At 53.2% G+C, this 26,758-nt stretch overlaps 1 protein-coding gene across 1 annotated transcript; it reads right to left on the reverse strand.

Annotated features, from left to right (window-relative positions):
• Positions 1-1,030: 1,030 nt before the first annotated feature.
• PLEKHO2 (pleckstrin homology domain containing O2) lies at positions 1,031-25,793 on the reverse strand. The gene is made up of 6 exons (XM_003987038.4): positions 25,637-25,793; positions 19,302-19,451; positions 14,961-15,077; positions 7,930-8,034; positions 6,287-6,385; positions 1,031-3,987 (listed from the first exon to the last, which is right to left on the reverse strand). The coding sequence occupies exons 1-6, from the start codon at positions 25,646-25,648 to the stop codon at positions 2,983-2,985; spliced, it is 1,488 nt and encodes a 495-aa protein (XP_003987087.2). The 5' UTR covers positions 25,649-25,793; the 3' UTR covers positions 1,031-2,982.
• Positions 25,794-26,758: the final 965 nt, after the last annotated feature.

A 26,758-nucleotide genomic window follows, 5' to 3' on the forward strand; every position in this document is an offset into this window, starting at 1 on the left:
ACTCCTCAATGAATACTAAATCTAGGGGGAAATTTTGATGAGGTGTAACATACTTGTGCAGTTTTAAAATATCTCCCAGATTGTTAGTTACAAGAGAAAAAAAAATCGTAACTATACAATAGAAAAATCAGACACCTTGACCAGAAGATCAAAATTGACATCACCAATGAAGGATGAATGAAGGTCATATGTCTCCAGATGTGATGCCCTGAGAAGGACCTAGTATCCCCTATACAGTTTTCTGGCTAAGAATCCATAACCTCAATCTAATTCAGAGGAAACCTCACAATGAAAAATCCCAAGTGAGGAATGATCTATTAAAAACAGTGGGGAGGAAGAACTATATTCTTCAAACATGTCCACATCATGAAAGATAAAGGCTGTGGAAACACTTCGGATTAAAGGAGACTAGAGAGACATGTATACAATATTTGAGCCTCCACTGGAGGAAAAATAGGAGATTATTGGGTCAAATGACAAAACTGAAATAAGAGCGATAATAAGTATGCCAGTGTTAAACTTACTGAAGTTGATAACTGTATTATGGTTACATGAGAGAATATACTTAAGAAATACTCACTAAAGTATTTATGGATAAGGGACCATGAAAACTAATTCCCCAATGATTCAGAAAAAAATTATATATGTTAAAGACACAAAGTACTCAAAAGATAAACCAATGGGTCAATCTGATAAAGAATACGTGGGTGTTCTTTGTACTGGTCTTATTATTGCAACTTTTCTATTCGAAATCATTTCCAAATTAAGTTTCTAAAAATTGAAAAGCATTGTGCCTTACGACACTTAGCTCCCAGCCTATAGAAACATGTAGGTAGGGGTGGGGAGGGGGTAAAATTGGAGGGCCTGGCTGAGTTTAGCAAAGATGCAGCCAAGCCTATGGGAAGGAAGCACTAGAAGGAAGCTTAAAGGACCACTGATGCCACTGACCAACCACTGCTTACCCTCTGCTTCCTTGAGGCCAGCCCTAGAGCTGGTCCCCACACCAACAAACAGGCTTGCAGCAGAGAAGTTCCATAAAAAGGGATTTATTGCCAAACTTCAAGAAAGGCGCTTCATAAACAGAAGACATGGAATGCTATCCTCCTCAAGGAGGCAGGCCAGGCAGACCCTGCATATTCCCAATTCTTCTACCCCTCCCCTTGGGGCCCAGGTCACCAAGGCACAGGAATCCCATAAGAACCCCATAATGGCATTAGGTCACTGAGATGGCCCCAGAGCTACTTGCTCAATCTGGTCATTTATCCGAGGAGGAAACTGAGGCTCTAGTCCCTGGAAACAGGTGACTTGGCTAAAGCCCCAGCTGGTCCAGGCTGCTGGTGGGGGAAAGCTGTTCCCCAAAAGAAGAGTGCAGGGGGCCATGTGACTAGGCACCTGATGCCATTCTTGCTTTCATACTGAAGGCAGATGGAGGGATAGGCAGACCGTGGCATGGTAGCCTCGTTTGTCCAAAGAGTGTAGTTTGAGAAGGCCCGTGGGGGCTCATGGGTCAGGACATTGCTGTTCACCTCCACCTCTGCCCAGTATAGGCTGCAGAGTGGATATCTGCCCCTCTTGATCCCTGGCCACTACCCTCAAGAACAAAGTAGAAGTACAGTAAAGAAGGCATTGACCTGTACTGGCAGGTCTCAGTGGGCACGACTGGTGGTGGAGCAGTGGGCAGAAAGGCCAGGACATGCAGCTGTGACCCTCCCTGTCCTCTTCCAGTAAATAAAAGTGCACATGCTAAAAACCCCCTGAGCAGGCCTTTCAGAAGCTGCTCCTACTCCTATAGGTCCCAGGGAGAGTGGCCGTGCCTTCAGGGCCTCTGCACCTAGATGGAGATTGGGTGTGTTCCCAGAGTCAGGGACAAGTGCAGGGAGAATTGGGGTGGAGGGGAGGCGACAGATAGGGAGAGGCCCAGGCTGCGGGCTTGGACCAGGAAAGGGACAAAAGGAAATGCCCCTTCCACTAGGAAGTTCAGGAAGAGCAGTCCATCTACGGCCTGAGCCAGAGGGGAAGAGGGGAAAGGGAAGTGATTTCAGGCCCCAACATACCCCCATCAGCATCCAAAGAAATGATTGGGATGTTGGGCCTGTTTGGGTTCAGGAGGAAGCATAGAGAGCCAGATATAAATCCCATCTGGGGAGGCACAGAAGTTGAGGTGGCTTCTCCTCTGAAGGTTCATTTATAATGAAGTAGGTACAGGATTTTCTGATGTTGACCTCAGAGCCATTCTCGGGTTCACCTCTACAGGAAATGTGCAGGGTTGGACACAAGCTGGTCCAGGGGGAGAGACTAGACTAGGAGACCCTTCAAGTTCTTCCTCTACCCTGGAGTCCTCCAATCACAGTTCACCAGAGAGGAAGGCCTGCAGAATAGGAATCCCACACAGATGCCTTCCACCTGCCTTCACAGGCCCTGGCTGGATTCCAGGTCTCACTCAGCTGACAGAAAAACCTATAACTTGGACCCAAGGCCTTGGCAGCTATTGCGAGTAGGTGGGTAGGGAGGGCTAGTTACGGCTCAAAGCTGCCTCTGCCATGACGCTCTCTGCCCGGGAACATCTGGATGTGGGAGCTGTGGAGGGGTGGGGAGGAGGGGGGGGCTCAGCTGTGCTCTATTCAGAAGTCAGGAATGTAAACTACTGGGGGTGGGAAGCAGAGATGATGCCACCCCCAGAAACCCCAAGTGCCATGCTAAAGCCCTGGGGCAGTTCAGAACAACCATGCAAGCAACCAAGTGTGTGCTACCTGCCCAAGCCCAGAAACTGGGCCAGATAGTCAGATAGTGGTCCTGGGTGGCTCCTGGCACCATTGGCCAGGGCAGGGCAGGAAGGATACCAGGAATCTCCATAGTTCCTGGCCATACCCCCAACATGCCTGATGGCCTTTCTACGGCCTGAGCAGAAGCATGTTTTTTGGCAGGGCTGGGCTTTGATGGACTGGGTTGGCTAGGAGGGACCACGCCCTGGCCTGGCAGGCCCTAGGGTGCACTTCTCCGGTAGAGGGTCACCAGCTCTTTCCGCTTTTCCTGTAGCCCAGGTGCTTCCTGGCTCATCTCTCCCAGATCTCTGATTTCCTGCAGGGCTTGGGTGGCCTGCCTCAGCTGCTCCACAGCCTGGCTGAGCAATGTCTCAGCGCTCACAGGGGCCGGCTCACTGCCCAGCACCTGGTTCAACAGTTTCTCCGTCTGTTCTGAGGCCACCTTCACCTCCAGCTGGGCCCGATACAGCCGTTCTCCAGGCTGCCGTGGACGCCGGGGGCCTTCCCCAAGCAGGTTCCCCAGGGAGGAACAGCGGGGATGGAAATGAGATGGCAGGTCCCGGCAGGGCAGTGCTGTGGACGTTGTTGCATCCTTTGGGGTTGTTTCTGGGATGCCCGAGGCCTGGGGTGGATTGACGGGCTCCAGACTGTCATCCACGCCATTCACTGACATCTGTGCTGGATCTGGGGCTGAGGTGTCAGAGGCCTCAGGACTCTGGTCTGGCCCAGAAGCCGCCATCCCACTCATGGAAGCTCTCAGTTTCTCTGATAAGATCTTGGGTGGGGGTGTAGGAGGCTTCCCACCCTCCTTGGGCACAGCCTCAGAAGCCTCAGAACAGGGCACCTGGAGTTCTGTACTCTCAAAGTCAGGGGCGTCCTCGGGGCTGGGGTTCTCCCAGCTCACCTTCAGTTTGTCAGGCAGGACCATGCTGGGGGTCTGCTCAGGGCCACTGTCCTCCTGTACTGGAGTCTCTGAGTTTGCTTGGTGGGACTCAGAGCTTGCTGAGACAGGAGATGGGGCTCTCTCCCCAGCAGGAGTCTCCACTCTGTCACTGAGGCTGGTGGTCTCCGGCAGTGGGGAAGGCTTGGTAGGAGGCATAGGGGGCCTGAGTGTCTCTTGGGGCTGGGCTGCATTGACATCATTGCTGGGGCCAAACACTGGCGGCCCACTATCTGGCACGTCGAGGTCCAGGCGCGAAAGCCCATCAGAAGCTGCATTGGCTACCTGGTAAGGGACAGTATACAGGTGTCATCTTGGATGACTGGCATTTGGATCTGTGCCCACCCATAAGGTACTCAAGTCCTCCCATCCAGGCTGCCCAGGCCCCCAGCCTCCCACTCTCCACATCCTCTGTCCTGGCTTCCAAGGTCACATGATTAGATGCTGAAGTGATTCTCTGATGAATCCTCTCCTCTCCCTCACTCCCATAGAACTCCCTGTTTTGGAATCACAAGCCAGGTCAGAGATAGGTTGTCGTCTTGGTGCCCCAGCCTGTGAAAAAGACTGCTTTTTAGTGGCAACTGTACTGGTCTGGGCAGCAAGAGACATGGCTCCAGCCCTGTTTTTGACCCCTTTCTGGCTCTATGGCCTTGAGAGAACTCCATCTGTGCAAGCACCCATCCAGGGGGGCAATGGGACCAGGACTCAAACACGGCCTCCCAAGTTGTCTCGAGCCCACTTACTTCTGCTTCCCCTCTCTGGAGACCGCTGTATGATCTGCCAGCCTCACGCCCAGCCCTCCAGCCCACATCTCTGCAGCCTTTGCCTGCCCAGCTGCTCAGCAGCCAGTGCCTACTCTCCTCATGCCGTCAGATATGACCCCAGACACAGGCAGCCCCATACCGCAGCTGACCGCCAGAGAAGAACAGCTGCACTGAGTTGGCAGCTGCCCCGCACCTGGCCCGAGGGACCTACAGAGACACCCAGCAGCCCCACGGTCATGGAGACCCTCCCAAGGAGCCTCAGAGGCCCCGGAGCAGGGCTGGGCAGGAGGCCTCTCTCAAGGTCCCTTACAGTGGGGGTCTTGGCTGAGAACCCCACTCCCATTTACCACAGGGGATCTGGCCAATACATATACTTGCTCAGTCACTGGGACAGGAGTGACTCTCTGAATTCTTCTCAGGGGGTCCTTCTTCCCAAGACTGGCCCTTCCCCAACACGTAGCTCTCCCCCTTGGGCATTCCCTTTCTCTCTGGCTACTTCAGGCATTCCCTCTGTGGGCTTTATTCCCTCAGCTGACAGACGTGTCATTTCAAAAACAACCAAAACCATTTCAAAAACAATCTCCCCAATGACCTCAGCCCCTTCCCTTCTCCCTCTTCCCTACCACGGTCCCCTTCCCTCTGGCACCCCCAGCTCTGCACCCCTTGGGAAACCTAAGCTGAGCCCTTCTCTGATGGGGTCACCGCCTGCCGCTTTCCCCAGACCTGCCCCTGTGACTTGTGGATGTCAGCCTGGCTGATAACACATCCTGTGCCCTTCTCTCTCTGGAGGTGCCATTCACCTCTCTGGCTTTCTCTTCCTTGGCTGTCTACTGCCTGCCCCACCCCCCCACCACCAAATGTAGCATTTGCCGAGGTTCTTTCCTGGCCTCCAAAATCTTTCCCCTCACCATCCACTCGCCATCAGCAACATTGGTCAAAAAAGGGCTCTTCCCTTACCCTCACTGTGCCCATAACTTCTCCCAATTCCTGGTCCAGGGCCTCCATTCACCCAGTCAGGCTTGGGGCACCTCTGACAACCCTCCCCTTCTGTCTGGCCCACCTCCCCTAGCCCTGTATTCAGTGGCAAGCCCAGATGTCTCTTGCTTCCCAGGGTCTCTCCCATTGGCCTCTCCTGAGCCCTAGAGGGCCCACCTCCTCCCTCTTCTTCCTGGCCCCCTGCCTCTCTCTCCCTTAACCCAACCCACGCTACCCTGGGCATCAAACTGACCTCTGGAATGTACCCTCCTATCCATCCCATCCCCAGCTCCTGCACACCCCAAAGGGATGTGTAGTCAAAGGGACTCAGCACGCCCTAAACCCTCCTGCCTCAGCTCAGGTCATTCCTGTGGCCAGAGAGCTCCCTCACATCAAGTGTGACAACTGAAGCCCTTCTTGTCCTTCATGGGTCAGCTCAAGTGCCATTGGGCCCTCTGTGGTCTCTCTTGCCTGGCTTCTGAGAGCCCTCCTCTGTATAGAAGTTAGTCATAACTCCGCTTGAAGCAGTCTGTGGACAGGTCTTTTCTCCATCTGGAAGCTGAGCTCTGAGAAGCAGGGACCAGCCTCAGGGTCTTAGTGTCCCTTAGGGACCAACTCTGAGTAAGGGCAATGTGCAGACTCAATAAGCAAAGCAGGTACATCTACACCCCAAGCACATATAACACATGAGCCTCCACACACAGACACCCCATATACCACTCAGAAAGCCCCAGCTCCAAAAGTCTCCAGGAAAAAGGTGGCCCCAAGCTTGGCTACCACCCTAAGGAGCTGTGGTCCCAGGCTCACCTGACCTCCTACCTGTCTAAGCTGGGACAAAGTCTTACCTCCTTCAGGTGGACTCTTGTAGGTGGCCGGCGCCGCTGGCCCCCACGCACCCGGTCCCGTGTCACATGCTCCAGTGCACAGCTCTTGTCCACTTTTACCTGGGAAGAGGGAACAAGGTTAGTGCCCAGCAGGCCTTGGGGAGAGGAAGAAATGCCCAGACATTAACCTGACTCAGAGGCACGGTCTACACCCACATCTTCCCTTTATAGGGTCAGGGCCCTACCTCTGGCCCTCTCTTTAAGGCACCTCCCTGTGTCTGGACCTCTGCTTTGCTTCCTGTCCCTATATTGTCTTTGTCATCTCTCTGCCATCTGAGGCTCTCCCTTTCTCTGCAGCCACGCTCTCTGCCTCAGTCTTCCTGCCTAGATATGGGCTACCAGCCCTTGCCCTTCAGTATACTTGCATATATATACAAACAGCCCTGAGGCTGTTTTTATGCTTAGCTGTGGGAGCAGAGAGAAGGCAGCCCATGATCCCCTGGTGCCTGCCTTCCAGAAAATGGACCCAGTCCTTCTCCCAGGTCCCTTGGGGATAGCCCAGGAGAGAGCAAGGCCTCTGCCCCTTTAGGCCAGGGTGTCTAGAAGACAGAAAATCCTCTCTGATGGTAAGGAAAGACAGTCAGGAGTAGTTGGGAAGAGTAAATAAGATTTGCATGGGAAATCCAGACTCTGAACCCCGAAGTAGCTTGTCCTTGATGGGGAGTATGGCTAAGACTCTTCAGCCCTTAGGTCAGATTCAGAGTCAGGCCCACCTTGGGTGGGGATGAGGGTGAGGTTCAACTGACTCTGTTCCTGACTGTTCCACCAAAACTGGGCTGACATCCACCCCATGTTTCTGGGGCCTTCAATACCTACAATATGCTCTATCACCCCTCACCCATGAAACGGGGACAGTTTCTCTAGCTAGTGAAGGGCTGAGCAAGATACAGTCTCATAAAACATGACATAGAAACCATAGCTGTGAGTCAGGAGACCTGGGTGTTAAGAGGGACTTGCTTGGGAAGATTCCTCCCCTCAGGTCTTAGGCTTCTGCAATCCAAGGGGTCAGTTTAGGTGGACCCCAGGTCAATTTTAGCTCAAAGAGCTACAAATCCATGATGTCAGAGACAATCCACCCTAGGAGATCTGGCCCCATGGGATACCCTGCCTACCTCAAACCTAATCACAGCCACTGGTGCTAGAGTCACACTACAGTAACAGGGGCTAGGTAGTCATTGCAGACAGATGGGGAGGCCCAGGGCCAAAGCCAGCCCAGCCTGGACTTTACAGCCAAACTGAAAAGAGAGCTTTCAAGCTCTCAGACATCCCCCGCCCAGACCCCTCTGGCCTGGGCCCACCTGCTGTTTTCAGCTGAGGCTGGGTTGGAAAGGATGCATGGCTGCCACCAGTTAAATTCTACTCTCCACCTATTCACTTTTTACTTTAAAACAAATTAATTTCCTGACACCTCAGTTTCTTCATCCTTAAAATGAGAACACTTTGAGGGGTGTTGTGATTAAATGAGGTAACAACAGTAGATGTCCCAGTGTCTGTAGCATAATCTCAGGGTTGTCTGAAGTGGGGGGGGTGCGGGGCAGGATCCTCTCTGAGATCACACATGGCGGGAAAGGAGACACAGAGCCATCCGTAGGACTGCATCGCACCTCATCAAAAGCCTTGTTCTTGCCTCGGTTGATCCCTTCATTGAGGGCTTTGATCCAGGATTCCTTCTCCTCCCCACTGGTTGCTTGAAACTTGATGTCGCTGACCTGCAGGGAACATGGATGGGGTGGATGGCAGATGTTTAACAGAGTTCACATTTGGGGTCTTAAGGAAGTTTTCCCATCCCAGATCCCAAAGTCTGTGATGGCACAGCTGGTCAGGAGCAAACTGAAATGACCCCCCACAACAGGTCTGACAAGGGGCTTTGGGGGAGGGGAGGAGATAGATCAAGCAGAGAAGGGGCTGGCTCTCAGCATGATGCTGCCAGAGATTTGGATTCAAATCAGCTTTGCCCTGTGGAAAGAGCCAAGATCTGGTCTTATTCCATGTGACTTCCCCAGACCAGCTGCCTGTTTCTTCCATAAAGTAGGAGCTGTCCCAGTCTACATCCACACCAGGCTGAGTACAGTGACAGAGGTGACAGGTGTGAAGGGTGTCCATTGGTGAAGGCCCACTGGAACCAGGGCCACATGCAGCTCTCCAGAAGGCCCCACACTCAGCCCTGGCCAAGTGAAAAAGTCCCAGGGTATCCTTTCTGGCCTTGAATCATAGGTTGTATGAGAGAAAGGGCACTGAGGGTCAATTTCAACCCCCTCATCTTACAGATGAGGAAAACAGAGGCTCACAGATGGGATGAGACTTGCACAAGGTGACATAAAGTAATTCCATGACTCAGGACTCTACACCCCATCCCACCCCAGGCATCCCTTCTCATCTCATGCAGGAGCTCCCAGTTCTTACATTAGAATCAGAGAGGGGTACCTGGCCAGCTCAGTCGGTAGAGCATGTGACTCTTGATCTTGGGGTTGTGAATTCAAGCTCTATGCTGGGTGTAGAGATTACTCAAAAATAAAAAAAAAAAAAAGGGGCACCTGGGTGGCTCAGTCATTTAAGCATGCTGGGTGTAGAGATTACTCAAAAATAAAAAAAAAGGGGCACCTGGGTGGCTCAGTCATTTAAGCGTCCGACTTCAGTTCAGGTCATGATCTAGCAGTTTGTGAGTTCGAGCCCCACATTGGCCTCTACTGACAGCTCAGAGCCTGGAGCCTGCTTTGGATTCTGTGTCTCCCTCTCTCTCTGCCCCTCCCCTGCTCACACTCTGTCTTTGTCTATCAATAATAAATAAATGTTAAAAAAAAAGAAACTGCTTAAAAAATAAAAAAAATTGGGGGGCACATGGGTGGTGCAGTCGGTCAAGCGTCCTATTCTTTTTTTTTTTTTTTTTTTTTAATTTTTTTTTCAACGTTTATTTATTTTTGGGACAGAGAGAGACAGAGCATGAACGGGGGAGGGGCAGAGAGAGAGGGAGACAGAATCAGAAACAGGCTCCAGGCTCTGAGCCATCAGCCCAGAGCCTGACGCGGGGCTTGAACTCGCGGACCACGAGATTGTGACCTGGCTGAAGTCGGACGCTTAACCGACTGCGCCACCCAGGCGCCCCTCAAGCGTCCTACTCTTGATTTGAGCTCATCATGATCTCACCATTCGTGGGTTTGAGCCCTACATCGGGCTCTGTGCTGGTGGTGTGGAGCCTGCTTGGGACTCTGTCTCTCTCCCTCTCTTTCTACCCTTACCCTCCTTGTGCGCGCGCTCTCTCTCTCTCTCTCTCTCTCTCTCTGTCTCAAAATAAATAAATAAACTTTAAAATAAAATAACACCTGGGTGGCTCAGTTGGTTAAGCATATTACTTCGGCTCAAGTCATGATTTCACAGTTCGTGAGTTGGAGCCCACGTCGGGCTCTGTGCTGGCAGCTTGTTTCAGATTCTGTGTCTCCCTCTCTCTCTGCCCCTCCCCTGCTTGCGCTCTCTCTGTCTCTCAAAATTAAACATTAAAAAAATGTTTTTAATAAAATAAAGTAAAATTAAATTTTAATTTTAAAGTGTTTTTGGGGTGCCTAGGTGTCTCAGTCAGTTAAGCATCTGACTTCAGCTCAGGTCATGATCTTACAGTCTGTGAGTTTGAGCCCCATGTTAGGCTCTGTGCTGACGGCTCAGAGCCTGGAGCCTGCTTTGGATTCTGTGTCTCCTTCTCTCTCTGCCCCTCCCCCGCTCATGCTCTGTCTCTGTCTCTCAAAAATGAATAAATGTTTAAAAAATTTAGGGGCGCCTGGGTGGCTCAGTCGGTTAAGCGGCCGACTTCAGCTCAGGTCATGATCTCGGGGTCCATGAGTTTGAGCCCCGCATCGGGCTCTGTGCTGACAGCTCAGAGCCTGGAGCCTGTTTCAGATTATGTGTCTCCCTCTCTCTGACCCTCCCCCATTCATGCTCTGTCTCTCTCTGTCCCAAAAATAAATAAACGTTAAAAAAAATTTTTTTTGGGGGGGCGCCTGGGTGGCGCAGTCGGTTAAGTGTCCGACTTCAGCCAGGTCACGATCTCGCGGTCCGTGAGTTCGAGCCCCGCGTCTGGCTCTGGGCTGATGGCTCAGAGCCTGGAGCCTGTTTCCGATTCTGTGTCTCCCTCTCTCTCTGCCCCTCCCCTGTTCATGCTCTGTCTCTCTCTGTCCCAAAAATAAATAAATGTTGAAAAAAAAATTAAAAAATTTTCCTTTAAAAAAAAATTTTTTTTTTAATTAAAAAAAAAAAAAAAAACAGGGGCGCCTGGGTGGCGCAGTCGGTTAAGTGTCTGACTTCAGCCAGGTCAAGATCTCGCGGTCCGTGAGTTCAAGCCCCGCGTCAGGCTCTGGGCTGATGGCTCAGAGCCTGGAGCCTGTTTCTGATTCTGTGTCTCCCTCTCTCTCTGCCCCTCCCCCGTTCATGCTCTGTCTCTCTCTGTCCCAAAAATAAATAAACGTTGAAAAAAAAAAATAAAAAATAAATAAATAAATAAATAAAATAATAAATGTTTTTAATCCTAAAAAAAAAAAGAAGAAACAGAGAGCAGCTCAGAGAACCCCCTCCCTGCCAGGATCCAAGATCAGACAAGAAATGGTAGAAGGAGCAAGACCACACAAACAGAGGGACCACTTTGCATGGCAGACACAATAGCAGTAGGGTCTCTGAGTTGGACAGAACACTGCTTACAGCTGGATGACCTTGAGCCTTAGTTTCCTCATCTGTAAGGAACCTGTGAGGCACCACAACCTGCCTCATGGAGCTGTGAAGATCAAATATGTATCTGAAGTGTTGACTGTGGAGCTGGGCATAGAGTGAGTGCTCAGCAATAGGCATTATCACTGTTGGGGGCTCAGGTGGTTAAGTGTCCGACTCCTGATTTCAGCTCAGGTCATGATCTCACAGTCCCTGAATTCGAGCTCCGTGTCAGGCTCTGTGCTGAGAGTGCAGAGTCTGCTTGGGATTCTCTCTCTCTCCCTCTCTCTGTCTCTCTCCCGTTTGTGCACGCACTTGCTTTCTCTCTCTCAAAAAGAATAAAGAGAAAAAAAAGGAATTATCACTATTGCCTTCCTTCTGACAAAAGAGTCCCCGTTTCCTCATCTGGATAAAGGCATAATGCCTAACCCAAACAATGCTGAGGGAATTAAACAGGACTGATGCCAGGGTCCCCGCACACAGTAGGTATTCAGTAAATAGTTACTGAATGAATGAGCCAGTAAATGAATGAACTGGCCCAAAGTTCCTTCCCTTGCCCCGTTTTTGGGTCACTGCCCACTCTGACCTCAAGATGCCCTAGTTCTTTGTCGGGCGGGTCGCCAGCGTGCCCATCCCCCACCCTGGTGTTAGATAGCGCCTTCCCTCCGGACACCTTCAATGTTATGTAACACCACAGTCTGCCTGGCCCCCGCAGCATCCTCGTTATATAACTTCTTCCTGGCTGCTGCCGCCTCCTCCTCATACAGGGCCCTGGGTCCCACCCACCTCCCCATGCCAGGCACAGCCAAATGCTCATTTGCATGACCAGGGTAAATTCGATCCTGGCAGCAGATCTGCAGTTAAGTCAGAAACCCCAGGGCACCTTGGCAACTGCCTCTTAGCCCAGCCATCAGGGCTGCAGGGGGCTCAGGGAGGGACGGTGGCAACATCCAGGCTCTGCAAGGGCCTACCCAGCCCTGTGATGGGGACTGCCAGAAAGGCAGCCCAGGGCCAACCCCTTGGAGCCTAGCTGCTGCTCCTTCTTGCAGGCTCCGAGATGGTGGGGCCCCCGCTTAGTGGAGGATTCAGCATGCCAGAGAGCTGCAGAGGCATACCCTTGAAATCAGCCACAGATGGAGCAAGAGTAGGGCAGAGAAAGAGCACTGGCCTGGGAGTCAAGCTAAGAGTTCTAGTCCCACAAACCCACATTGCACAGGCTTATGCACTACTTGGGGCCTCAGTGGGACAAGATCAGAGGCCCAACCCAACCTGCAATCCTTCCCCAATGACCAGCCCACCTGAGGCAGGCCTGGGCGTGGAAAAGGGGTCAGCCTGTGTTCTCTTATTTATTTATTTATTTATTTATTTATTTATTTATTTATTTATTTATTGAGACGAGTGGGGGAGGGGCAGAGAGAGAGAAGGAGATACAGAGTCCGAGGCAGGCTCCAGGTTCCTGAAGCAGCCTCCAGGTTCTGTCAGCACAGAGCCTGACGTGGGCTCAAACTCACAAACTGTGAGATCATGACCTGAGCCAAAGTTGGACGCTTAACCGACTGAGCCACCCAGGCGCCCCAGCCTGTGTTCTCTTCTGCTCCCTGTGAAGGAGGTGGCTTCAGGAAGACCTATTGTACTGGCCAAAGGAACCCCCTAGGAGAGGGAATGCAAGGTTAAATGGGACCCAGTCCCACTCTAAGGAACCTTGTTATCCTGGCTGAATGAGCCAGGCATCCCACAAGGGGGACCAGAATGGGGACAAGTGGAATACCAAGAAGTTGTTCCTCTGGCCCCGCCCCTGGCCCTATGTCCTAAAGAGCCACAGGCTACACAGGTCCCTCTCAAGCCCTTCCAAGAAGCCCTGGGGCACAGGCCCTGCTTGGAGTTTCAGAACCAACAGGACTGGCCACAGAATAGGCCCACATGGCCTGGGAAAGAGGGGAGGACAAAATGGCAGAGAGGAAAAAAGTGGGAGGAGAAGAGAGGCAGCAGGAAAGAGGAACGGGCCAAGCTGGCCGAGACCAGCAGGGCAGCAAGGCCCAGCTAGGCCACCCTGCTTCCTGGCAGCGTCCGCCTGTGACCTCATGGCAGGGGTGTGGGGATGGGAGGCAGGGGAAGAGGGGCATGCAAGACACTGGCGTCTTTGTTTATTTGATTAGAGGGGGGGAAAGGCGGCCTCAGGACCAGACAGCCAGGGTCATGTGACCTCCTGGCCAGCGTGTGGCCTCACTGAGGATGGGGAACACCCAGGGCGATAGGAAAGGAGGGTGAGAAGACATGGGAGACCTGGTGCTCCGGGCGGTCCACCATCTGACCTCTGGGGAACCCTGCTGTCTGTATGAGTTCCTCGGGCACCGAGAGTCAGGGAGAGCTGGAACTGGATGTGCTGTCCTCCCACCGCCCTGCAGCCCCCACAACTTGCTCCACAGACTCATCTCCCTGACTTATCATCCTGTTCCCAGAGTCACCCAGAGCCAATCTGAACTCTTGGCAGGATTGGGGGGTGGAAGGCAGGGTGTTGGCCAAAGCAGCTAAGTATGCAGCTGCACAAATAGGCCTCTCTGAAGGTAAGTCCCACACTGAGCTAGTCCCCACCCACCTAAGCCCACCATCAGCTGATTGTCAGAGCTGGGGAGAGAAGAACAGCACTGGCAGAGGACAGAGAAGCATGACCCCATCTGCCTCACATCCATATAAGCTCACTCAGAGAGACACACGAAGACCCAGGCAGACCCATGGTCAGGTGAACACTCACCTCTACATAATGTACTCTGCATGTCACTCACACACATACACAACTACAGTGCCTGCTCAGAGAGGAACAGGCAGGGGCTAACTGGCCTGAAAGACCAAAATATGGCTCTCCTCTTCTTAAGAGCCCTAAGCAGCAGATGTCAAGTGAAACCTGGGCTCAACCCCCAATTCCCAGAGCTCCACAGTTGTTTCTGTGCTCCACCCACTGCAGAGTAGGACAAAGGGTTAGTAAATAACGCACCACAGCCTCCTCCAGGGCCCCAAGCCCCGAGCCCCAGCACTCAGAGGACTTAGGCTCCTGGGCCTTAAAGCTGGGGGAGAACAGAGTAGCCTCCAGCAGGCCCAGACCAGATGCTCCCCAACCCCCAGCCTCTGTGACTCAGCCTGACTCTGCGAGGCTCCACATGATGTGCAGGGGTTGGGACGAGGCGTGGCCCAGCTGCAGATGGGCGCGAGCTGGAAAGAGGTGCTGTACATGCCTGCCTCAAATCTAAACTCTCTCCTGACATCTGTGAAACTATACCATGCATCAACACCCACCCAGACTCCCTGCCAGAGAAATGTGCAAGCAGCAAACATCATCTGCATACACAGCATGTCCCAGGGGGAGAACCTCCCAGGCAAGAGACTTTCTCCGGCTTCAGCCAAAAAAGGAAAGTGCAAAGGGAAGAAAGCTGGGGGGCCGCAGGTCTCTGAGCACTGAGTCCAGGACGGAGGCAGGATGGGTGGCCCACCCAAGAAGGCCTGAGATGAAGTGGAGGCCATAGCCTCCCCTCTGCCCCAGACTGTATCAGTGCTGCAGGCCTGGTGGGCTGAAGGCCTCAGTCCCCAGCTTTCCTGTCTCAGCCCCTGTGCCTCATGTGTCCAGGATGTGGGGAAAGGCCAAGGACCCCACCTCCAACTATAGCCTGGGAAGGAGGCCCCAGTGCCTGGAAGGGGAGAGGGGACCAGACCTCAAAGCAGTGCCCCGAATGCATCTCCTATCAACCAGGCAATGGGGAGACTCCAGGCCAAAATGAACAAAAGGTCTAACCTGTGGCAGCCTCTGGGTGTGAGCCTCAGCCACACTCAAGAGACCCTCCAGGGGCTACATCCAGGGGCCTGGCCTGCATTAGAAAGCCTTCCAGGGGTGATCTTCCCAAACCAACCCAGGTGGACCTGGAGGAAGGTCAGACAGCAGTGGGCATAGCCCTACCTTGTTCCCCGGGGATCGCTGCAGGATAAAGCGGTGTTTACGCTTGAGGAGGGCACGAAGGTCCTGGCACTTCTCATAGCTTCCCAGCTCCACTGTCTCCACACATTTCTGCTCGTCCTGAGGAGGGAGATAGAGGGGCCATGAACTAGTGAGAGCCAAATTCACCCAGACCATCCAACACCCAGGCCCCACCGCAGACCCTGATCTCAGTCAGTGAGGGTATCAATCCATCAGAAGGCAACCTTGAGCTGCCAATCAATCACAAGATGTGGTATTCAAACCCTGGCAAGTAGACAGTGTTCAGTCCATGCTGGCTGGAGGGAGGCTCAAGGCTCAGCATCCACATGAGAAATGGGGCAGCCAGCCTGGAGGTGGGTAGCGGGGCCGACTCAAATGTGCCTAAGGCCAAAGGAAGAAACAGGGGAAGCTAGAGAAGCCTGCCTGGCGGTCCATGTAGGCACCGAGGCCAGGCAGAGATTTGTGGAAGAGGCAGCCTGGAAGAGGGAGTAAGATATCACAAAATGAGAGAAAAAAAGAAAAAAGAAAAGGCTTTCCAGGCAGAGCCACAGAGGGAAGTTTGGGGCTGCATGCCTGCCTTTACCACAATGATCCTGAAGTGACTTCCCCACTTGGCATCTTCCTCTGCTGACCCCTGGCTAGGTGAAGAGGCCACTCTCTGTGGCCTACACAATGAAGATGGCAAGGGTTCCTTCAAAAGCAATCCCCCCACTAGCCTGCCACCCTGAGGCCTCATCACTAAGAAGACCAGTGGCCAGGACAGTGGGCCAGCCTCTTCTAGGCCACCGAGGACACTGGCAGGGCTGCCTTCCTGCCCAACAGCCCTGGCACTTGAGTATTTTCTCCATTTGGGATCCACCTACCAAGTGCCTCTCCAGCAAGCTGCCTGGGACAAACTCCCCAATGTTGGTCAGTTGCTTCCTCTTCCAGGGGAGACCCAGATGGAACAACTTCTCACCCTTGAGCATCCAGGGAAGAAGAAGCCAGCCCTGGGGGGTGGGAGTTAGAGGGGAGAGCTGCCCTAGATGCTGGCCAACAAGTTAAGGACATGCTTGCTACTGGACATCACTCAGAGAGCCAGCAAAAGCATCCCCAGGGACTGCGTTGGTGCTCTGCCATTTTGGGTGGAATATCTGGGAGGCAGTGACTCAACTGTTTGCAGAGGAAATGCCCTGATTTCCCTCCATGATCCTGATTTCCCTCCATGATAATCTGCATATTTTAAGAAACCTTGACACGTAGCAAGCACTTTTGCATCTCTGATTCTCCTGAACCTCTCAATCACCTGAAAGCCCAGAGCCCCAGAATTGACCTCACTGTATACAGAAAGAGAATGAGGCCTGGGGGCGAACTGATTTGCCCACGAAGCATGGACACAAATGCAAGGGGCAGAGCCAAACTCAGACCTATATGCTGATGCCCAGGCCGGAGCTCTTTCAAGCACACCACACTCCTCCCAGCCAGTCAGAGGCTTGGTGATCAATGCCTTAGCAACAGGTTGCTCTATAGTAGTGGTTCTCTACATGTAGTACCTGGGCCAGCGCAGTAGCACCACCTGAGAACTTGTTAGAAATGCCAATTCTCAGGCCCCATCCCACTAAATCATAACCATAGGAGAATGGACCTAACAATCTGACTTTTAGCAAACACCTCAGGTGATTCTGATGTATACAAAAGTTTGAGAACCTCTGCTTTACACCATAGAATCTCAACCTTGTTAGCACCTGGGAGCTTTAGAAACCCCAATGCCCAGGCAACATCCCAGACCAATTTCATCAGGACCTGGGCATGTGGAACCCAGGCATCAGTATTTTTCAAAGGAAAGCTAAGGGTGATAACCACTGACCTGCTCTCTGTTTGGCCCCTCAAGGGAAGGAGAACAGACAGATGGTCAGGGTGGCCTGATCTTTCCCATCCAGGTTCAGTTAAGTGTCTTTTCCTGTATTTGCCTCCAAGCATCTCTTTGCAGCCCCTAGTCTCCAATCCTTTTCAAGTTCCTCCACTCAACATGAAAACTAGTAAGATCCAGGAAACTCTCCCGCCATACCCACAAGCCTGAGCCCTGATGCTTTCTCTCCTCTGAGGTCCCCCATCCACAAAGCACCTGCCAGGAGCAGGCACCATACTAGGTTCTAGGGACACCGTGCCATGGGGAAGAACAGTCCTCTAACTCCCTGCTGGGTATCTCTCTACCCTGTGCTGCATGTGTCTGCTCTCTTTTCTGCCCTACAAAGGGCAGCCCTCAACAGGGGCACACATAGGACCAGTTTGCTGGACTGAATACCTGACTCAGAGTAAGACCCCAGGAAGTCCCCTCCCACCTGCATCCAGAGAAAGGAAGCTGCCTGGGGAAGGATGCCCAGTCCCAGAGAGAGTAGCTCCCCATGTGCAGAGGCCTCCCTCAACTGGACAACTAGTAGCCCAAATATACCCTCCTCTCTCTGAGAACAAAAAGTCAATCCATCCCCACCACCCGGCTCCCCAGGGTTGCCTGACCTGGGTCTCCTCTCCACCCGAAACGCTGAATCATCTGGCCCTTCTGCAGCTCAGAAAAACGGATAAACCAGCAGGCACTGGGCGGGGGCAGCATTTTTGGAATGTCAGCCTCACTGACAGCAAAGAAACAGCCAAGAGTCATTTGCACTCGCCTAGTTCCTTACATCAGAAAGAGGAATTGAACTAATAAGCATTTCTCAATTCCTACTCCTGGGCCAACCTCCCCCACCCCTGAGTGCAAAGTTCTTGAAACTGCACTGAGGTTTTTAATAGTGATTTTTTTTTAAGCCTGATTTAGATGTTTCGTGTTTACGGGATGTAAAATCCTTCCTGCTTCCCAGCTGTGGCCAGGTGCAGAGACACAGCCCAGGACAAGTCTAGCAGCGCCTGACAGGCTGACAGCTTGGGGGCTTGTCACTCAACTATTACGGCAGCTGGGACTGGAGGAAGGTGTGACAACTGCCTTTATTTATAAAAATATCCCCCTGCTGCCGCCACAGCATATCCTAATTTGGTGACGGCAGCGGTTGAGAACATCTGGGGGGCTCCCTGCATAATTCATTCCCTTGCTCTCCTCCAGCTGCTTCTCTGACACCCCAACTCCATGAGCCTGGGGACTCACGCAGGAAAGGCAAGGTGCTTCTCAAAGGCAGTTCCTCTAAACAGTTAGATCTGGTTGCCCAACCTTTCTTGGCCTGGGTCAGTTATGAATTTGCCAAGATAAACCTGAGGGATGCTCAGAAAGGATGAGAGGACAGGCAGAATCCCTCTTCGGCCCCCAGACCAGTTCTTCCCCATGTATTCCATCTGTCAGAGGCACACAGTGATAGCCCACTTTCAGTGGATGGGCCTTCTAATAGCCTCAGTCCCAGAACACAAACAGCATCCACAAGCAAAATTCATCTTTCCTCCTCAGATCTCACCTAGAGCTTCATCGACTCTTACTTAACACACAATTTTAACATCCTTGGTTGTCCAAGTTTCAAGCCTACTGAAATGAGTAGGGGCACAAGCCTGAGGGGGGAGCTGAGGTCTCTGAGAAGCACAAGGACAGCAGAAGTGGCGACTGACACTTGATGTTAAAGGAAAGAGAAAAGCTGAGAAGTACAGTCAGGCAGTGTAGGATAATCTGATGATAGGGGACTCTGAGCCACGAAGGAACGACTCACTTTAGTCCAACACCTTCTGTAGAATAAGGCAGAGGATATCCAACATATTTTAGAGGATTTCCACCAAAAATAAGTTTCAGAGTTTACTCGCCAGAATCTATGGGTAGAAAGAGCACTGGATTTGGTTTGGGTCCCAACTCCTTCATTCACAGAGATGCTGAACAATCATTTGGCCACCTTGGGCTTCAATATCTCCCTCTATAGAATGTGATGTGATGACACCCTCACGGGACTACTATGAGCCTCATATGAGAGGTATGCAAGAACTCCAAACAAGCAAAGTTTTGGTTGAATGGAAGAAGCTCTAGTTTTCTGGAACACTCACTCATGTTGAACCTAGCCCAATGACAAGGAGTCACAGTATAGAAGTACACTGAGGAGACACACACATTTCTATGTACATACACTTCAAAGGGTCCCTCATGCACGAGCCCGAGACTTGCACCTGGAGGTATCGTCCCCATACCATAGAGACCCAGAGAAGATCAGGCACTTGCCCAAGGACTCAGGTCTCAAACCAAATCCAGTTGCACAGCATGTCAAAAGTGGAGCAGGTGTTCCAGTCCCAGTTCTGGGATCCTTCTGCTGGCCTGGGCTGCCATCATCCCTTTGCCTCCTGCCCCAGTAATCCCAACCTCAGGGCCAGGTGAGTCCTTACCTCATTCTCGTAGACCAGCAGCTGGGCCTGGCAGAGGAGCAGATATCGGTCTTTCCAAAGCCCCAGGAGGCCTCCACTGCTCTTCTTGATCCAGCCAGCCTTGTCGGCCATCCTCGCTCCCCGAGGCTTCTCGCCCCCTTCCTTCACACCCTGTAAGATAACAACAGGACATGCCGTGAAAGCTGCTGACATGGGGTCACACAGTCCGATGGCCACACAAGGGATATGTCCCTCTGCTGGGTACCTACTCATATCATCCCACATGAGCTTCCCCACAACTCCCAAGGCAGGTATCCTTCCTTAATCAAGTATCAGAAATAACAGTAATAGAGGTGCCTGGGTGGCTCGGTTGGTTAAGTGTCCAATTCAGCTCAGGTCACAATCTCACAATTCATGGGTCCGAGCCCCACATCGGGCTTTGTGCTGACAGCACAGAGCCTGCTTCAGATTCTGTTTTCCTCTCTTTCTCCCCCTCCCCCGCTCACATGCACTTTCTCTCTCAAAAATAAATAAACATTAAAAACAGTTATTAAAAAAAGAATTAACAGTAATGGCAACAGCAACAACAGTAATAATAGCAATAGCCACCTCAATACTGAGCCACACATCATCCCATTTAAACGATATAACTACTCTGAGGTGGAAGCATCATTATTCACATGGTAGAGCAAACTGAAGCTCAGAGAGGTACAGCAAACTGTGTGACTTCCCAAAGTCACACAGTGGGACAAACAAACCCAGAAGTCAAACCGGGTCTCTGACCCCAGGTTCTTCCAGCTCCACAATTCTGCCTCATGGATTCATTCAACCAGTCCACAAACGTTATACTGAGCACTGACAACGTCACTGGTGCTGGAGTAAGCAGGAAACAATAAAAATAATGCATCTCTGTCCTCATAGAGCTGGCGATGCAGGGAAGGAGAAGCTGAACAAACACCAGACATAAATACATTAAGGAGCATGAAACGCTATGAAGGGAACAGTCAAAGGGGCATGAAGAAGGGAGTGAGAGTGGACAGTAGGGGACCTGGCTCAGGTCTGGGTGGCCCAGGAAGGCGTCCCAGAGAAGGACCATTCAAGCAGGAGAAGAAGGATGGAAGGAAGCAGGCAGGCAGTGGTAATCTGCCTCTCCATCCCTGCCCTTCAAGAGAATCCATTCTACGGCTTCCTGCCCCAAAGCAGGGGGTCATCTGCTCTTAGTCCCACCACAGGCCAGGACTTGTGGGTGGCCATCCATCTGGTAAGGGCTCCAAGGGCTCTGCCTTCGACCACAGGCTGGTACAGGAGGTAAACTCGAGTCCTCTTCTCAGACATGGGCAGCCACCCTGGAGCCTCCAGGCCAGCCCTCAATTATCTACTTAGGTGGCTGGGTGTCAGGTACATGCCTTTCAGATGGGCTCATTTCACCTCTGGTCCCCAGCACCTAGCACTGTTCCTTACACATAATGGGTGCTTGAGAAATATCTGTGAAATGAAAATAAAAATACACCGATTTGCTAACCACTTTGCTTCAGTGACTGGTGCCCACAGCAGTGAGTGTGAAGGAGAGGGTAAAAGAGAGGAGGTCAAGAGCGTGACGAATCTAGAGGATGCTAGAAGGAAATTAGCACTGACTAATTTTGAGTACTTTATAATTTACATAAAGTTCAAAAAAGGGGCCCCAGTTAAAAGGAGCATGCCTCTCCCCAGGGATACCCTGTGGCCACAGCTGGCTTTGGAAAGACAAGCCCAGGCAGAAGCCTGGTGAGCTGTCAGGGGCTGGGCAAGGGGCTGGGCACCTCCCTGCTCGATATCATGGCAAGGGAGACCCAGCTTGGCTCTCACTGTGGCCCCACCCCTCTGAACTGCACACTCCAGTGGTTGAGAGTCTGAGCTTTTGACACCCAAGTCACACAGACCATAGGCAAGTCACTTAACCTCTCTAAGCCTTAGTTTCTTCATCTGTGAAATGGTGATAATAACAGAAGTTGCAAGGATTTTAACTCCATGAGGGCAAAGATTTTTGCTTTGTTTCATGCAATATCCCCAGTGCCTAGATAGCATCTGGCATACAGTAGGTACTCAATAAATGTTTGTTGAATAAAGATATGGCATATAAAGAGGTGCCTAGAATACCCTAAACTTGGGAAATGGTATCTGTCATTGTCACTGTTGTTGTCACTGGCATCCGTTCCGGCTCTCAGGGATGTTTTCCCTGTGCCTGGTTCAGAATTCGGGAGAAGGCCTCTATGGGCTTAGCTGCTAGGTCTCAGTACCCTAGGAGCTTTAGGAATGTGGTGTGCCCTCAGCATCTCTCCCTAACTTGTAGATGACTAGAGAAGTGGGGAAGTCAGATGGTCCCAAAGTATCTTCCCCGATGGGAGGAGTGTGGAAGTGGGAGGCTTGCCTATAGGCCAGTTCTGAGCCACCCTGACCATGGAGAGAGGAGACTTCAGGGACCTTTGACAAGAAGGGGGAGGCTCTCACATCCTATCGTGCACCACTCCCAACACCAGAGACCCTGTATTCAGCCCCCATTAGCTACACGACCATGACTGGCAGGGGCCTCATCTCCTCAGTGAGCCCTACAGGCTGGCCCAGGCCCAGGGCTAGAAGGGAAGAATGGGAAACCCCACCCCACATTTCACACATCACACCCCTCCATCAGCAACTACAGTGGCGCTGTTGGCCACCTCCTCGGCCTGCAGACTCTCAGTGTCTCTTGCACAGAGCAGTAGGCACTGGTCTCCCACTGCTGAGCTCCAAGCTTGCCTCCTACTTTTCAGGGGCCCACCCACCACCCCATGGGATCTCACACCCCTTTGTAAACTCCTTCCCCTTGTGACCTCCTAGGCCTGCCTCACCCACTGTCTGACACGTGAAAACTTCCTGTCAGCTGGAAGTTCCCAGGGGGCAAGGCTGAAAGCTTGTGCCTTAACCACTGTCCTCTCAGGGTGTAGCAGAGCAGTGCCCAGTGAATACTGGGACTGAGTTAGCTAAAGAAGCCTTTAGGGCTGGGTGGGAACAGGGTGGGACTGAGGGGAGAAGGCACTTTGGGGATGTGGGGGGAAGTGACAAGGGGCTGGAGATGGCATGAACCAAAGCCCAGGAAGGGTCTCCTTGTCAGGAATTAGCCACAGCAACAGCCACCAAAGGGAGGCCTGGCTAGAGGCCAGAGTCCTGCTTGCCTGCTACCCTCCACCCTGCCCCTCTCCCTGCCCCTCAGACACTTCCACCAGGGGGCTTGGCTATGCCCCAGTAAGTTTTAATAAGTGGCCCCTCCTCTTGGCAGGGCTCACAGGGGAGGTTTTGTCTTGCTCAGCCCAGTTTCACGGCCTTCTCTCCTCTTATTGACCAGCTGACCACTGTTCTTCCTGTTTCACCCTCTCTCTTCCCACCCATCCTCACTCAGACCCTCCCTTGCCCACTGTGAGCAGCTCCTGAGGCACCCCTGAGCACCAGACTGGCTCCCCTTTGCTTGAGGTGGGAGGACCTCTGTGTCATTCCTTTAGGACAAGAAAGAAAAGAAAAAAAGAAAAAGATGTCAGGTCACCCTAACACTATGCACAGAAGGGAAGGGAACAGGTGGAAAGCCACAACACAGGCCATGGTGGAAAGACAGAGACAAGCAGAAGAAACCTTGTTGGCACCTCACACCACAGGGAGCTTATGACAACCTTTGCCCTTTAAGCCCAATGATGTGCTGACCAAACTCTGCTAAGATCCCACCATGTCAGAGCCCTGGGATGGGGTTATCAGAGAGGAAGCATAGACTCTGCCCTGAGGGAACTTGCAGTCTGATGGGGGCAACAGAGACCCTACAAGGTAAGTCTTCAGTCTGAGGGTGGGGAGGGCATCCCCTGCTCTTGAGGGCCCCAGCCTTTTGGGAGAACATAGGACCTACCCGGAAGGAAACATGAGTCCCAGCTCTCTGGTGCAGTAGGGGTTTGGGGTTAGTTTAGGAAGTCCTTGCAGAAACTAAGGTTTTAGTAGGAGTGTCAGGCAGGCAAGAGACACACACCTTGGCCCAGAGGAGAAGGGAGGACACAAAGGGTATCAAGAGACCCTTCATTCAACCCCTTCATTATGGAATGAGAAAGTATAGCCAGAAAGGGCAAGAGGTCACAAAACCAGGGCTGGACAGGACACTGTCCTGCCTCTCTCTAGATGGACGTGGACAAATGAGTCGCCTGGAGCCATTAGAGGCCGAGGCAGGGAAAGGCATGACTGAGAGAGAGAAGGTGGGGGCGGAACCCCAGGGCAGAAACAGGAAAGAAACCCTAGGTTCTGGGTTTTCAACCTTACTCCAGTGGCTGCAACAATATCCCACATCTATATTCGCAGTTTTCAAAGCTTTTGCATGCATATCATCACATTTCTGGATTGCCCACCTCCCTCTTTTTGTGGATGGGGAAACTGAGGGCCTGAGAACTCAAATGGACAAATGCCCAGTGTCTGGACCCAAACTTCTTCACTAAGCCTCAGCCTCAGCCTGGTAGCCTCAGACTACCAAGCTATTGCACAGAGGAGGTCAGTGAAGCTGAGGGGGGTTGGCATTAGGGTAGCTGGGGCCCCCAGAGAGAAATGTAAGCTAGGGGAAGGGCTGCAAACAGCCATGTGGGAGTGAGGTGAGGCCAGCCTGAGGTCATGGGGCAGAGCAGGTGACTATGATCTAAGAGGTGTTTTAGAGAAACAAAGATGGGCAAGCACTGAGACCTAGAGAAACAAGAAGTGATTAGGAGAAGGATTGGGAGGACAAGAGTGAGGGATGCCTAAGACAAGGCAGGAGATAGGGAGCCCCTCTGTGTGGGGAGGAGGTGGGCAAGCCCTTAGATGGCTCAGGTATATGGGGAGCTCTTGGCATCTGGGAGTCAGTAAACGGCAATGTTAGAAACTCAGGACTAGAGGGAGTGCAGGGCTGGGCTGAGCTGGCCAGGAGACAAACCATTGGCCCAGGAGGCCCCAGGAGAACTTCCCTTAATTGGGGGCCAGAGCAGATCTGGAGATGGAGTAATCCTGTCCCACATCCTCTGGGAGAAGGGGAGGGGCCACAACCAGACAGTCTAACCCTCACAGCAGGGGCCTGGGGTGGGGGAGGGCAGCCCTACCCCTGTCAGAAAGAAACCACAGCAAATCATAGTGGCCTGACTTTGCCCCCTCCTTCCACCCACTCTGAGAGAAGGGGACACAATCACACAGGACCCAGGGAGGAGGCCAAGCCCTATATTTTATAGAAGAGGAAATGCAGGCTGAGAGGGGAAGTGACTTATCTACCATCCCACAGAAATGCAGGGCCTGGCCTGGAAGGAACCCTGACAGTCAGTGGCCCCAGGAAATAGGGAGCTGGACACTGATGGGGACACGGGCAGCCTGATCCCCTCAGGGCTTTCCAGCTGGCCAGGATTACCCCAAGAGTGAAGCCTTCATTTTTTCCCTCCATCTATCCAGGCAAACACATCCCCATCCCTTGGGCTGGGAGGGACAAAAGCTGAGACCCCCTCAGAGGACAAGAAGCAAAGTCCTTGAGACTCAGCAGGTCCCGGCTCCAATTTATTCATTCCACATGTATACATTAAGTGCTCACTGTATGCTTCGGTGATGGGGCTGATGGGAGAACTGAGTTTGCAATTCAAGGGCAGGGGTCACTGAGTGCCAGAGCCAACTCCAGATCAAGAGGGTCCTGAGGGGGAAGAGGGAAGCTCAAGGCTGCCCAGTTCCTCCAGGGAGTTGGCCCTCCCAAGGATGTGGGGAAGGTAGGGGCCAGGATCAGCCCCTATGTGGGCCTGATTCTGGGGCAAGGGAGAAGATAGGAGAAAGAGGATCACAGGGACTTATACAGGGGAGAAAAAGGCAACTTCTCCAATCCTCACCACCAGACACGGTCACAGACTCAAGATTCCTTGACACAGGAACTCCAGACCCCACAGACTCTCCAGGACACTCAATCTACCCCTTCAGGATCAGACCCGGCCGACACGGGGTGTCAACGGTAACCAGGTTCGAGCCCAGTTCCAGGCCACTTTCAGCAAGTTATCAACTGACCAGAGCCTCAGTCTCCCCCTCAATCCAATGCGAACTATAACAACCGCGATGCCCACAGCTGGTGTGAGAAGCCAAAGAGATAACGTAGAAGGATGTGTCTGCGAAGTGCGGGACACGGAACACTACCCCCACCCCTGCTCTATCTGCCTAGCCTCAGCCTGGAGAGATGGGGGTGGGGTAGGGGTTAGGTGTCGGAGTCCGGAGAGAGAGGGCTGATCGGAACAAGGGCCTGAGCCTGCGACCCCAACAAATGTAAGGGGCTCGAAGACCCCAGCCCAGCCCCCCCCCCCCCCCCCGTCTGGCCTGGCCCTCACCTCCTCCTCCATCGCGAGTCCGCAGAAGTCCGGCCGCTCCGCCGCTCACTCCCCGCGCCGCGCGGGCTCCGCCACCTCCATCCACACCCGGCCGGGCGGCGGCTCTCAGCGTTCTGTCCCGCGGGCCGCCCGGGGCCCAAGAAACTTCGGGGGGGCGGGGTTGGGGGCGGGGAGAGGCTTCCGGGGGCGAGGGGGCGGGGCCCAGGGAAGGGACTAGCAGAGCTGGGAGGCCCAGGGCTGGGGCGGGAAACGGGTGGGGCGGGGCCGGGGCGGAGGGGTGGAGCCTGGACGGGGCCGGGTGGGGGTTTGGGGACTGGATGGTGGAGCCAGAAGGAGGAAGCAGGAGGGGCAGGGCGGAGAGAGGTTTCCCCGACCGCCGAGGGAGAGGGACTGGAAGGGGACAGAGGGTGCGGGGACCGGGCGGAGGGAGGGGGTGGGGGCTTCCGGCTAGAGGCCGAAGAGAGGGACGCGGGCGGGGCCCAAGGGCGGGATCGGGGTGGGGCAGGACCAGCGTGCGCCCGAGGCGCTGGCTGCTTGCGCCTTTGAAGTCTCCAGGCCCCAGAGGGCTGGGGTTGCGGGACTGGGCCACGCCGCCCTGGGCGGCCCAGAGATGGGAGCATCAAGAGGCTCCTCCTCTTTCCTCCCCGACGCTGGGGCAGTGGCGACGACTTGGTCCTCTTCTCCCAGGAGCCTTCTGGCAGGGCTGGGCCTGGACCTCTAGTCAGGTCCGGAGAGTCCGGTAACGCGAAGACTTGGGGCTGGGAGGCTGGACTTCGGGGGAGGGAGTCTTCCCCTGTTTTTCAGGGATCCTCAAATGCAGTGTTCTCCTGCCTTCATTGGACATTGCTCAGAGCTGTTCTCTCTGGTTCCTATACCTGAGGGTCACCCTCCACCCCCCCCCCCGCCCCCATCCAGCGGTGATCTTGCAACCTCGACAGCCTTGCTGGGTGGAAGTGGAGTGTTAGTTATACCGCGCGCCCTCATTTTATACTTGGGAGAAAGAGGCCCAGAGAGAGAAAGTGACTGGCTACATCCCAGCCTCCAGCTCCCCTCCTACCCCCCACCCTTTCCGTCTCAGCTCTCATAGCCAACCCTGCCCAAGCATGCTTGTGCAGGAAGAAT

Source organism: Felis catus, chromosome B3 (assembly GCF_018350175.1).
Source record: "Felis catus isolate Fca126 chromosome B3, F.catus_Fca126_mat1.0, whole genome shotgun sequence".
Classification (NCBI taxonomy): domain Eukaryota; kingdom Metazoa; phylum Chordata; class Mammalia; order Carnivora; family Felidae; genus Felis; species Felis catus.

Coding starts and splice junctions, on each gene's coding strand:
- PLEKHO2 (XM_003987038.4), bottom strand. Junction 6,386..7,929: donor AGAACAAGGCTTTTGATGAG/GTGCGATGCAGT, acceptor CCCTCTTCCCAG/GTAAAAGTGGACAAGAGCTG. Junction 3,988..6,286: donor CAAGAGTCCACCTGAAGGAG/GTAAGACTTTGT, acceptor GTCCCTTACCAG/GTAGCCAATGCAGCTTCTGA.